This window comes from Oncorhynchus mykiss, chromosome 2 (assembly GCF_013265735.2).
Source record: "Oncorhynchus mykiss isolate Arlee chromosome 2, USDA_OmykA_1.1, whole genome shotgun sequence".
Classification (NCBI taxonomy): Eukaryota; Metazoa; Chordata; class Actinopteri; order Salmoniformes; family Salmonidae; genus Oncorhynchus; species Oncorhynchus mykiss.
In genome coordinates, this window is record NC_048566.1 from 95,107,795 (window position 1) to 95,123,111 (window position 15,317).

Genomic DNA, 15,317 nt, shown 5'->3' on the forward strand with positions numbered 1-15,317 from the left:
AATCTATCAGATCATTACAGCTCTAATATGTCATGTCTAAATAAAGTCCACAAGATAAAGGAAGACTTTAAAATAGTGATCCTTGTAGATCTGCACTACTGCAGGGTTTGGTCCCAGTTCAGCAGTTAAACACCTGATTCAGCTCATCAAGGGGTTGAAGGTCAGTTGATTAGTTGAGTCAGGTGTAACAGCATTAAAATGCTGGATCAAAAACCTTCAGTGTTGCGGATTGACTATTACTGCTGTAGAATGCAAGTGTCACCAGATACAGACATTAGCCCAGGTAACTAACTGTACAGCTCTTTGTGACACCAGATACAGACATTAGTCCAGGTAACTGTAAATCTCTTTGTGACACCAGATACAGACATTAGCCCAGGTAACTAACTGTACAGCTCTTTGTGACACCAGATACAGACATTAGTCCAGGTAACTGTACAACTCTTTGTGACACCAGATACAGACATTAGTCCAGGTAACTGTAAATCTCTTTGTGACACCAGATACAGACATTAGTCCAGGTAACTGTACATCTCTTTGTGACACCAGATACAGACATTAGTCCAGGTAACTGTAAATCTCTTTGTGACACCAGATACAGACATTAGTCCAGGTAACTGTAAATCTCTTTGTGACACCAGATACAGACATTAGTCCAGGTAACTGTACAGCTCTTTGTGACACCAGATACAGACATTAGTCCAGGTAACTGTAAATCTCTTTGTGACACCAGATACAGACATTAGTCCAGGTAACTGTACAGCTCTTTGTGACACCAGATACAGACATTAGTCCAGGTAACTGTAAATCTCTTTGTGACACCAGATACAGACATTAGTCCAGGTAACTGTAAATCTCTTTGTGACACCAGATACAGACATTAGTCCAGGTAACTGTAAATCTCTTTGTGACACCAGATACAGACATTAGTCCAGGTAACTGTAAATCTCTTTGTGACACCAGATACAGACATTAGTCCAGGTAACTGTAAATCTCTTTGTGACACCAGATACAGACATTAGTCCATCTCTTTGTGACAACAATGCTGATGTAAAAAAATAAATAAAATAAAAAGTCTTTCTAAATATATTTGATTGATTGACAGAACTCAGTGCCAGTGTTGACCATTGATGTGCCTGCCAGTCTATTTATATAAATACATTTTATTTGATTGATTGATTGATTGATTGATTGATTGAAGTAACACAAAACAAAACTACAGACTGAACTGAACTCACTGACCGTTGATGTGCGTGCCGAAGTCTATCTTGCAGACGTCGTTGTACTGCAGGACTGTGGGGTCACCAGCATTAGGAGTGTAGTGGGCAGCAACATGGTTGATTGAGCAGCCAGTGGGGAATGCCAGGCCAGCCTTCAGACCGTTCTCTTTGATCAGCCTCCTACTGCAGTCCTCCAGTCGTTCACTGACATACAGGGACAGGGACAGACCAGGCAGACAGGGACAGACCAGGCAGACAGGGACAGACCAGGCAGACAGGGACAGACCAGGCAGACAGGGACAGACCAGGCAGACAGGGACAGACCAGGCAGACAGGGACAGACCAGGCAGACAGGGACAGACCAGGCAGACAGGGACAGACCAGGCAGACAGGGACAGAAATGGCAGACAGGTACAAGGACAGACATGTACAGACAGGGACAGACAGGTACAAGGACAGACATGTACAGACAGGGACAGACAGGTACAGACAGGAACAGGGACAGACCAGGTAGACAGGGACAGACAGGGACAGGGACAGGGATAGACCAGTCAGACAGGGACAGGGACAGACAGGGACAGACCAGGCAGACAGGGACAGACAGGGACAGACAGGTACAGACAGGGACAGACAGGTACAGGGACAGACAGGTACAGACAGGAACAGGGACAGACCAGGTAGACAGGGACAGACAGGGACAGGGATAGACCAGTCAGACAGGGACAGGGACAGATAGGGAGAGACCAGGCAGACAGGGACGGACCAGGCAGACAGGGACAGGGACAGACCAGGCAGACAGGGACAGACAGGGACAGACAGGTACAGACAGGTACAGGGACAGACAGGGACAGACAGGTACAGACAGGAACAGGGACAGACCAGGTAGACAGGGACAGACAGGGACAGGGATAGACCAGTCAGACAGGGACAGGGACAGATAGGGAGAGACCAGGCAGACAGTGACGGACAGGGACAGACCAGGCAGACAGGGACAGACAGGGACAGGGACAGACCCGGCAGACAGGGACAGGGACAGATAGGGAGAGATCATGCAGACCGGGACAGACCAGACAGACAGACACAGACAGACACGGACAGGGACAGACAGGGACAGACCAGGCAGACAGGGACAGGGACAGACATACAGGGACAGATCAGACAGACAGGGACAGATCAGACAGACAGGGACAGACCAGACAGAGACAGGGATAGATCAGACAGAGACAGGGACAGACCAGACAGGGACAGATCAGACCAGACAGAGACAGGGACAGATCAGACAGACAGGGACAGATCAGACAGACAGGGACAGACCAGACAGAGACAGGGACAGATCAGACAGAGACAGGGACAGACCAGACAGAGACAGGGACAGACCAGACAGAGACAGGGACAGACCAGACAGAGACAGGGACAGACCAGACAGAGACAGGGACAGACCAGACAGAGACAGGGACAGACCAGACAGAGACAGGGACAGACCAGACAGAGACAGGGACAGGGTAATGCAGCTTAGCCATGTACTGTAGGGTTATGTGAATACAGCCTCAATCAGGGATGTCTTTTATCAGCCTCCTAGTGCAATCCTCTAGTCTAACAGACAGGGACCACAGATGACAGGGACAGGTGTCACATTCGGGACATGATCACTTCAGCAACACAGGTTAACCATGCAGGTTAATGCAGACTCACTGGATGATCCTCGAGGCTGCTACTGAGGAAGGTACAGCACCAGCTCATCAGTGAACCACCTGACTCAGCTAATGAAGGAGCAGATCAGTTGATGAACCGAATCAGGTGTTTTACTGCTGAGCTGGAACAAAAACCTGCAATACTGCTACTCTACAAGAGCAGAATTGAGAATCGCTCAAATTACTCAAATACATCAATACACTATTTAGACTAAAGTGAACATCAACGCAGTGCACTACTGTCAGGCCAGTTCGTACCAAGGGCCTGTATGATAGAGTAAACCACATGACCCTCACCAGATGTCGATCATGGTCATCCCAGGTTTGATCCAGGTGTTGATGTAGTTTCGGACCTGTCTGTGGGCCTCGGCAGCCTGACGGAAGTCGCTCCACATCTCCTCGTTGGCCTTGTCAAGGACCCTCTTCTCCTCGTGGGTGGTCCGCCACGCTGCACTGCGCCTGGGACACACACACACACACACGTGCACACACACACGCACATGCAGGCACACATGCAGACACACACACGCAGGCATGTACATACAAATATGCACGCACACAAACACACACAGGCAAGCAAGCATGCACACACACACACACCACACACACACACACACACACACACACACACACACACACACACACACACACACACACACACACATCCACACCACAGACAGCATATTCTTTATCTTCTAATGGGATTGGGTGGTCAAACAACACCTTCAGAAAAGGATGCAGCAAACACTGCAGTTTATAATGCAGGTATAGATTAACATAGTGTGTGTGTGTGTGTGTGTGTGTGTGTGTGTGTGTGTGTGTGTGTGTGTGTGTGTGTGTGTGTGTGTGTGTGTGTGTGTGTGTATAAGTGTATATGTGTGTGTGTGTGTGTGTGTGCGTGTGCGTGTGCGTGTGCGCGTGCGCGTGCGCGTGCGCGTGTGTGCATATGTGTGTATATGTGTTTGTGTGTACGTGTGTGTATGTGTGCCTGTGTGTATGTATGTATATATGTGTGTGTGTCTCTTATTGTAAATCTTTTCATTTAACCTTGATTTAACCTGGTTTCATTGCGATTAAATCTCTTTGGCAAGCGAGACCTGGTATTGTGAACAAGAAAGAGCCTGGTTGTGAATAACATTTTATAGTGTTATCTTGTGAATAACATTTTATAGTGTTATCTTGTGAATAACATTTTATAGGGTTATCTTGTGAATAACATTTTATAGGGTTATCTTGTGAATAACATTTTATAGGGTTATCTTGTGAATAACATTTTATAGGGTTATCTTGTGAATAACATTTTATAGTGTTATCTTGTGAATAACATTTTATAGGGTTATCTTGTGAATAACATTTTATAGGGTTATCTTGTGAATAACATTTTATAGGGTTATCTTGTGAATAACATTTTATAGGGTTATCTTGTGAATAACATTTTATAGGGTTATCTTGTGAATAACATTTTATAGGGTTATCTTGTGAATAACATTTTATAGGGTTATCTTGTGAATAACATTTTATAGGGTTATCTTGTGAATAACATTTTATAGGGTTATCTTGTGAATAACATTTTATAGGGTTATCTTGTGAATAACATTTTATAGGGTTATCTTGTGAATAACATTTTATAGGGTTATCTTGGGTGACTGAGGCACATCCAATATTTGTATTATGCTTTAGAGTATGAAGTATGATGGACTGTAAACCACAGTGACCTCGATAAGATCTATGGACACCACACTGCATTAGATCTATGGACGCCACACTGCATTAGATCTATACACCACACTGCATTAGATCTATAGACACCACACTGCATTAGATCTATGGACACCACACTGCATTAGATCTATACACCACACTGCATTAGATCTATAGACACCACACTGCGTTAAATCTATGAACACCACACTGCATTAAATCTATGGACACCACACTGCATTAGATCTATGGACACCACACTGCATTAGATCTATAGACACCGCACTGCATTAGATCTATGGACACCACACTGCATTAGATCTATGGACACCACACTGCATTAGATCTATAGACACCACACTGCATTAGATCTATGGACACCACACTGCATTAGATCTATGGACACCACACTGCATTAGATCTATGGACGCCACACTGCATTAGATCTATGGACGCCACACTGCATTAGATCTATACACCACACTACATTAGATTTATGGACGCCACACTGCATTAGATCTATGGACACCACACTGCAGTAGATCTATGGACACCACACTGCATTAGATCTATGAACACCACACTGCATTAGATCTATACACCACACTGCATTAGATCTATACACCACACTTCATTAGATCTATGAACACCACACTGCATTAGATCTATACACCACACTGCATTAGATCTATAGACACCCCACTGCAATAGATCTATGGACACCACACTGCATTAGATGTATGGACACCACACTGCATTAGATCTATGGACACCACACTGCATTAAATCTATGGACGCCACACTGCATTAGATCTATGGACACCACACTGCATTAGATCTATGGACACCACACTGCATTAGATCTATGGACACCACACTGCATTAGATCTATGGACGCCACACTGCATTAGATCTATACACCACACTACATTAGATTTATGGACGCCACACTGCATTAGATCTATGGACACCACACTGCATTAGATCTATACACCACACTTCATTAGATCTATGAACACCACACTGCATTAGATCTATACACCACACTGCATTAGATCTATATACACCCCACTGCAATAGATCTATGGACACCACACTGCATTAGATCTATGGACACCACACTTTCATTAGATCTATGGACGCCACACTGCATTAGATCTATAGACACCCCACTGCATTAGATCTATATGTAACGGATGTGAAACAGCTAGCTTAGTTAGCGTTGTGCGCTAAATAGCGTTTCAATCAGTGACGTCACTTGCTCTGAGACCTTGAAATAGTAGTCCCCCTTGCTCTCCAAGGGCTGCGGCTTTTGTGGAGCGATGGGTAACGATGCTTCGTGGGTGTCAGTTGTTGATGTGTGCAGAAGGTCCCTAGTTCGCGCCCGGGTATGGGCGAGGGGACGGTTTAAACTTATACTGTTACATTGATGCTGTTGACCCGGATTACTGGTTGCTGCGGAAAAGGAGGAGGTCAAAAGGGGGGTGAGTGTAACGGATGTGAAACGGCTAGCTTAGTTAGCGGTGTGCGCTAAATAGCGTTTCAATCAGTGACGTCACTCGCTCTGAGACCTTGAAGTAGTGGTTCCCCTTGCTCTGCAAGGGCCGCGGCTTTTGTGGAGCGATGGGTAACGATGCTTCGAGGGTGACTGTTGATGTGTGCAGAAGGTCCCTGGTTCGCGCCCGGGTATGGGCGAGGGGACGGTCTAAACTTATACTGTTACATGTAGACACCCTACTGCATTAAATCTATGGACACCACACTGCATTAGATCTATAGACACCCCACTGCATTAGATCTATGGACGCCACACTGCATTAGATCTATGGACACCACACTGCATTAGATCTATACACCACACTGCATTAGATCTATAGACACCACACTGCATTAGATCTATAGACACCGCACTGCATTAAATCTATGAACACCACACTGCATTAGATCTATACACCACACTGCATTAGATCTATGGACACCACACTGCATTAGATCTATGGACACCACACTTTCATTAGATCTATGGACGCCACACTGCATTAGATCTATGGACACCACACTGCATTAGATCTATGGACAGCACACTTTCATTAGATCTATGGACGCCACACTGCATAAGATCTATGAACATCACACTGCATTAGATTTATGGACGCCACACTGCATTAGATCTATGGACACCACACTGCATAAGATCTATGAACATCACACTGCATTAGATCTATGAACATCACACTGCATTAGATCTATGAACATCACACTGCATTAGATCTATGAACATCACACTACATTAGATCTATGAACATCACACTACATTAGATCTATGGACGCCACACTGCATAAGATCTATGGCCACCACACTACATTAGATCTATAGACACCACACTGCATTAGATCTATGGCCACCACACTGCATTAGATCTATGGACACCACACTGCATTAGATCTATGGACACCACACTGCATTAGATCTATGGACACCACACTGCATTAGATCTATGGACGCCACACTGCATTAGATCTATGGACGCCACACTGCATTAGATCTATGGACACCACACTGCATTAGATCTATACACCACACTTCATTAGATCTATGGACACCACACTGCATTAGATCTATGGACACCACACTGCAGTAGATCTATGGACACCACACTGCATTAGATCTATGAACACCACACTGCATTAGATCTATACACCACACTGCATTAGATCTATACACCACACTTCATTAGATCTATGAACACCACACTGCATTAGATCTATACACCACACTGCATTAGATCTATAGACACCCCACTGCAATAGATCTATGGACACCACACTGCATTAGATGTATGGACACCACACTGCATTAGATCTATGGACACCACACTGCATTAGATCTATGGACGCCACACTGCATTAGATCTATGGACACCACACTGCATTAGATCTATGGACACCACACTGCATTAGATCTATGGACGCCACACTGCATTAGATCTATACACCACACTGCATTAGATCTATAGACACCCCACTGCAATAGATCTATGGACACCACACTGCATTAGATCTATGGACACCACACTTTCATTAGATCTATGGACGCCACACTGCATTAGATCTATAGACACCCCACTGCATTAGATCTATATGTAACGGATGTGAAACGGCTAGCTTAGTTAGCGTTGTGCGCTAAATAGCGTTTCAATCAGTGACGTCACTTGCTCTGAGACCTTGAAATAGTAGTCCCCCTTGCTCTCCAAGGGCCGCGGCTTTTGTGGAGCGATGGGTAATGATGCTTCGTGGGTGTCAGTTGTTGATGTGTGCAGAAGGTCCCTAGTTCGCGCCCGGGTATGGGCGAGGGGACGGTTTAAACTTATACTGTTACATTGATGCTGTTGACCCGGATTACTGGTTGCTGCGGAAAAGGAGGAGGTCAAAAGGGGGGTGAGTGTAACGGATGTGAAACGGCTAGCTTAGTTAGCGGTGTGCGCTAAATAGCGTTTCAATCAGTGACGTCACTCGCTCTGAGACCTTGAAGTAGTGGTTCCCCTTGCTCTGCAAGGGCCGCGGCTTTTGTGGAGCGATGGGTAACGATGCTTCGAGGGTGACTGTTGATGTGTGCAGAAGGTCCCTGGTTCGCGCCCGGGTATGGGCGAGGGGACGGTCTAAACTTATACTGTTACATGTAGACACCCTACTGCATTAAATCTATGGACACCACACTGCATTAGATCTATAGACACCCCACTGCATTAGATCTATGGACGCCACACTGCATTAGATCTATGGACACCACACTGCATTAGATCTATACACCACACTGCATTAGATCTATAGACACCACACTGCATTAGATCTATAGACACCGCACTGCATTAAATCTATGAACACCACACTGCATTAGATCTATACACCACACTGCATTAGATCTATGGACACCACACTGCATTAGATCTATGGACACCACACTTTCATTAGATCTATGGACGCCACACTGCATTAGATCTATGGACACCACACTGCATTAGATCTATGGACAGCACACTTTCATTAGATCTATGGACGCCACACTGCATAAGATCTATGAACATCACACTGCATTAGATTTATGGACGCCACACTGCATTAGATCTATGGACACCACACTGCATAAGATCTATGAACATCACACTGCATTAGATCTATGAACATCACACTGCATTAGATCTATGAACATCACACTGCATTAGATCTATGAACATCACACTACATTAGATCTATGAACATCACACTACATTAGATCTATGGACGCCACACTGCATAAGATCTATGGCCACCACACTACATTAGATCTATAGACACCACACTGCATTAGATCTATGGCCACCACACTGCATTAGATCTATGGACACCACACTGCATTAGATCTATGGACACCACACTGCATTAGATCTATGGACACCACACTGCATTAGATCTATGGACGCCACACTGCATTAGATCTATGGACGCCACACTGCATTAGATCTATGGACACCACACTGCATTAGATCTATACACCACACTTCATTAGATCTATGGACACCACACTGCATTAGATCTATGGACACCACACTGCAGTAGATCTATGGACACCACACTGCATTAGATCTATAGACACCACACTGCATTAGATCTATAGACACCGCACTGCATTAAATCTATGAACACCACACTGCATTAGATCTATACACCACACTGCATTAGATCTATGGACACCACACTGCATTAGATCTATGGACACCACACTTTCATTAGATCTATGGACGCCACACTGCATTAGATCTATGGACACCACACTGCATTAGATCTATGGACAGCACACTTCCATTAGATCTATGGACGCCACACTGCATAAGATCTATGAACATCACACTGCATTAGATTTATGGACGCCACACTGCATTAGATCTATGGACACCACATTGCATAAGATCTATGAACATCACACTGCATTAGATCTATGAACATCACACTGCATTAGATCTATGAACATCACACTGCATTAGATCTATGAACATCACACTACATTAGATCTATGAACATCACACTACATTAGATCTATGGACGCCACACTGCATAAGATCTATGGCCACCACACTACATTAGATCTATAGACACCACACTGCATTAGATCTATGGCCACCACACTACATTAGATCGATAGACACCACAATGCATTAGATCTATGGACGCCACACTACATAAGGCCAATGGACTTGGTAGAGGTGACATACCCGTCTTTAGATGGAGGATATTCACATTCCTCTCCCTTTGGGAAGACAGCACTGGGATACAGCTCACAAATAGGGACAGTGGGAGGGTCAGTCTGCCCCTTCACTGTTCCCCAGATAGAGAGAGGGAGGGAGAGGGATGGGAGGATCGGAAGAGAGGAGGACAAGGGGAAGAGGGCAAAGAGGGGTCAGATAGAGAGAGGGAGGGAGAGGGAGATGAGGATGAGAAGAGAGAGGAAGAGAGAGGTTAGCGTCTGCAGATGTGCAACACATTGTTGCTATTAGCAACATATAGTCCCATATGGTCGCAACACATGGTACAGCAATATAGGCTTAGACACCTGCTACACCTGTATAACACCATGTATATAACTAACCCTAACCTGTATAACACCATGTATATAACTAACCCTAACCTGTATAACACCATGTATATAACTAACCCTAACCTGTATAACACCATGTATATAACTAACCCTAACCTGTATAACACCATGTATATAACTAACCCTAACCTGTATAACACCATGTATATAACTAACCCTAACCCTAACCTGTATAACACCATGTATATAACTAACCCTAACCTGTATAACACCATGTATATAACTAACCCTAACCTGTATAACACCATGTATATAACTAACCCTAACCTGTATAACACCATGTATATAACTAACCCTAACCTGTATAACACCATGCATATAACTAACCCTAACCTGTATAACACCATGTATATAACTAACCCTAACCTGTATAACACCATGTATATAACTAACCCTAACATGTATAACACCATGTATATAACTAACCCTAACCTGTATAACACCATGTATATAACTAACCCTAACCTGTATAACACCATGTATATAACTAACCCTAACCTGTATAACACCATGTATATAACTAACCCTAACCTGTATAACACCATGTATATAACTAACCCTAACCTGTATAACACCATGTATGTAACTAACCCTAACCTGTATAACACCATGTATATAACTAACCCTAACCCTAACCTGACTAACACCATGTATATAACTAACCCTAACCTGTATAACACCATGTATATAACTAACCCTAACCTGTATAACACCATGTATATAACTAACCCTAACCCTAACCTGACTAACACCATGTATATAACTAACCCTAACCTGAATAACACCATGTATATAACTAACCCTAACCTGTATAACACCATGTATATAACTAACCCTAACCTGTATAACACCATGTATATAACTAACCCTAACCTGTATAACACCATGTATATAACTAACCCTAACCTGTATAACACCATGTATATAACTAACCCTAACCTGTATAACACCATGCATATAACTAACCCTAACCTGTATAACACCATGTATATAACTAACCCTAACCTGTATAACACCATGTATATAACTAACCCTAACATGTATAACACCATGTATATAACTAACCCTAACCTGTATAACACCATGTATATAACTAACCCTAACCCTAACCTGACTAACACCATGTGTATAACTAACCCTAACCTGTATAACACCATGTATATAACTAACCCTAACCTGTATAACACCATGTATATAACTAACCCTAACCTGTATAACACCATGTATATAACTAACCCTAACCTGTATAACACCATGTATATAACTAACCCTAACCTGTATAACACCATGTATATAACTAACCCTAACCCTAACCTGTATAACACCATGTATATAACTAACCCTAACCTGTATAACACCATGTATATAACTAACCCTAACCTGTATAACACCATGTATATAACTAACCCTAACCCTAACCTGACTAACACCATGTATATAACTAACCCTAACCTGTATAACACCATGTATATAACTAACCCTAACCTGTATAACACCATGTATATAACTAACCCTAACCTGTATAACACCATGTATATAACTAACCCTAACCAGTATAACACCATGTATATAACTAACCCTAACCTGTATAACACCATGTATATAACTAACCCTAACCTGTATAACACCATGTATATAACTAACCCTAACCTGTATAACACCATGTTTATAACTAACCCTAACCTGTATAACACCATGTATATAACTAACCCTAACCTGTATAACACCATGTTTATAACTAACCCTAACCTGTATAACACCATGTATATAACTAACCCTAACCTGTATAACACCATGTATATAACTAACCCTAACCTGTATAACACCATGTTTATAACTAACCCTAACCTGTATAACACCATGTATATAACTAACCCTAACCAGTTTAACACCATGTATATAACTAACCCTAACCTGAATAACACCACGTATATAACTAACCCTAACCTGAATAACACCATGTATATAACTAACCCTAACCCTAATACTTAACACGGATCTAAATACTTACGTAAATGTGATATGTCAGTTTTATATTTTGAATAGATTTGCAACATTTTCTAAAACCCTGTTTTTGCTTTGTCATTATGGGGTATTGTGTGCAGATTGATGAGAGGGGTAAAAATATACAGTGCCTTGCGAAAGTATTCGGCCCCCTTGAACTTTGCAACCTTTTGCCACATTTCAGGCTTCAAACATAAAGATATAAAACTGTATTTTTTTGTGAAGAATCAACAACAAGTGGGACACAATCATGAAGTGGAACGACATTTATTGGATATTTCAAACTTTTTTAACAAATCAAAAACTGAAAAATTAGGCGTGCAAAATTATTCAGCCCCCTTAAGTTAATACTTTGTAGCGCCACCTTTTGCTGCGATTACAGCTGTAAGTCGCTTGGGGTATGTCTCTATCAGTTTTGCACATCGAGAGACTGAAATTCTTTCTCATTCCTCCTTGCAAAACAGCTCGAGCTCAGTGAGATTGGATGGAGAGCATTTGTGAACAGCAGTTTTCAGTTCTTTCCACAGATTCTCGATTGGATTCAGGTCTGGACTTTGACTTGGCCATTCTAACACCTGGATATGTTTATTTTTGAACCATTCCATTGTAGATTTTGCTTTATGTTTTGGATCATTGTCTTGTTGGAAGACAAATCTCTGTCCCAGTCTCAGGTCTTTTGCAGACTCCATCAGGTTTTCTTCCAGAATGGTCCTGTATTTGGCTCCATCCATCTTCCCATCAATTTTAACCATCTTCCCTGTCCCTGCTGAAGAAAAGCAGGCCCAAACCATGATGCTGCCACCACCATGTTTGACAGTGGGGATGGTGTGTTCAGGGTGATGGGCTGTGTTGCTTTTACGCCAAACATAACGTTTTACATTGTTGCCAAAAAGTTCAATTTTGGTTTCATCTGACCAGAGCACCTTCTTCCACATGTTTGGTGTGTCTCCCAGGTGGCTTGTGGCAAACTTTAAACAACACTTTTTATGGATATCTTTAAGAAATGGCTTTCTTCTTGCCACTCTCCAATAAAGGCCAGATTTCTGCAATATACGACTGATTGTTGTCCTATGGACAGAGTCTCCCACCTCAGCTGTAGATCTCTGCAGTTCATCCAGAGTGATCATGGGCCTCTTGGCTGCATCTTTGATCAGTCTTCTCCTTGTATGAGCTGAAAGTTTAGAGGGACGGCCAGGTCTTGGTAGATTTGCAGTGGTCTGATACTCCTTCCATTTCAATATTATCGCTTGCACAGTGCTCCTTGGGATGTTTAAAGCTTGGGAAATCTTTTTGTATCCAAATCCGGCTTTAAACTTCTTCACAACAGTATCTCGGACCTGCCTGGTGTGTTCCTTGTTCTTCATGATGCTCTCTGTGCTTTTAACGGACCTCTGAGACTATCACAGTGCAGGTGCATTTATACAGAGACTTGATTACACACAGGTAGATTGTATTTATCATCATTAGTCATTTAGGTCAACATTGGATCATTCAGAGATCCTCACTGAACTTCTGGAGAGAGTTTGCTGCACTGAAAGTAAAGGGGCTGAATAATTTTGCACGCCAAATTTTTCAGTTTTTGATTTGTTAAAAAAGTTTGAAATATCCAATAAATGTCGTTCCACTTCATGATTGTGTCCCACTTGTTGTTGATTCTTCACAAAAAAATACAGTTTTATATCTTTATGTTTGAAGCCTGAAATGTGGCAAAAGGTCGCAAAGTTCAAGGGGGCCGAATACTTTCGCAAGGCACTGTATATATATTTCATCCATTTCAGAATAAGTTCCCAGGTCTGAATACTTTTCCGAATGCTTATCTTATCACTAATACAGGTGCAGTAAAAGTCTAGTAGGGGAAACCTCTTCTCAAGCAAAATAACAAATCAAGTCGAGACATACACACACGGTTTTCATCTGTAAAAACCATTGAAGGTTCTGGTAACAAAAGGAAGTCAAACCATGCAGAGGGAGAAACCACGCCAAGTACGATTACGACAACAAACTCACCTCTCTTCTTATTCTTCTTCTTCTTCTTCTTCTTCTTCCCTGCGGAGTTTTCACCCTCTTCTCCATCTGTCGAAAAAACATACATTTTTGGATTCTCTCTAACCGAACGTGACATGACGTGTTCAGTCACAACTCACGTACGCTTGTAGTTAACTGTTCGCACTTAAGAATTTACTGTAATGGGCAGCAGCAGACGCCAACTCACGTCGCAGGTCAAATGATACATTTGTTTAGGTTTATTAAGGGCCAAATCGGGACTTGGAGATCCGTACGAGAACGATTAGGATGATAAAGTGAAAGAGGAACTGAGAAGTGGTTCAGTCAGTCACGTTGGCCACTAGAATGCTAGCAGGTGATGTAGCTCGTTGGTGAACGCACCACACTAAATGACACCAAACTCATGTCGCAGGTCACATGTTGAGTTTGAGTATGAGAAGGACAATGGTGAATGATGATGATGATGATGATGATGATGATGAAGTCATAGACTCATACCCTCCTCTCCATCATCCTCCTTATCTATGTCCTCGGGCAGGGCTTGCTGCTCCAACTGTTTCGTCACATCACCAACACCTCCTCCCGTATCTCCATCCCCCTCAGACTCATTTGTCCCTGCTGCAAAGTCATACACGCACACAATCAAACACACACACACACACACACATACACGTGCAACACACACACACATGCAACACACACACACGCAACACACACACATGCAACACACACACACACACACATGCAATACACACACACATGCAACACACACACATACCCAAACGCACGTGTGTGCACAACACACACACACACACACACACACACTTAAAGTGGGTAAATTGATACATTTTGAGAAAGTGCATCTAATGTGAACAGAACTTGGCAGGAGCAATGCATAATTTGTATCTATACCTGGAATCAATATCCCAAGGGCATATGTAGGTACCCTGCAGCATTATGCCATGCCTATAGCCCTTTCAGAAACAGGACTATATAGATACATAGTTTAACACACACCAGAAAATAATCTCAAGATCACATGTGTTTTTACAAGATAAGGTATAG

At 42.8% G+C, this 15,317-nt stretch overlaps 1 protein-coding gene across 1 annotated transcript in view; it reads right to left on the minus strand.

Moving 5' to 3' along the window:
- The window catches only part of LOC110502417 (methionine aminopeptidase 2-like), a 27,169-nt gene that overhangs the window by 10,416 nt on the left and 1,436 nt on the right, over positions 1-15,317 (minus strand). The window contains exons 2-6 of the mRNA XM_036959906.1: positions 14,751-14,870; positions 14,256-14,321; positions 9,862-9,964; positions 3,209-3,370; positions 1,243-1,424 (exon numbers count right to left, since the gene is read on the minus strand). Coding sequence (XP_036815801.1) covers positions 1,243-1,424; positions 3,209-3,370; positions 9,862-9,964; positions 14,256-14,321; positions 14,751-14,870 — 633 coding nt within the window. The remainder of the gene's footprint in view (positions 1-1,242; positions 1,425-3,208; positions 3,371-9,861; positions 9,965-14,255; positions 14,322-14,750; positions 14,871-15,317) is intronic.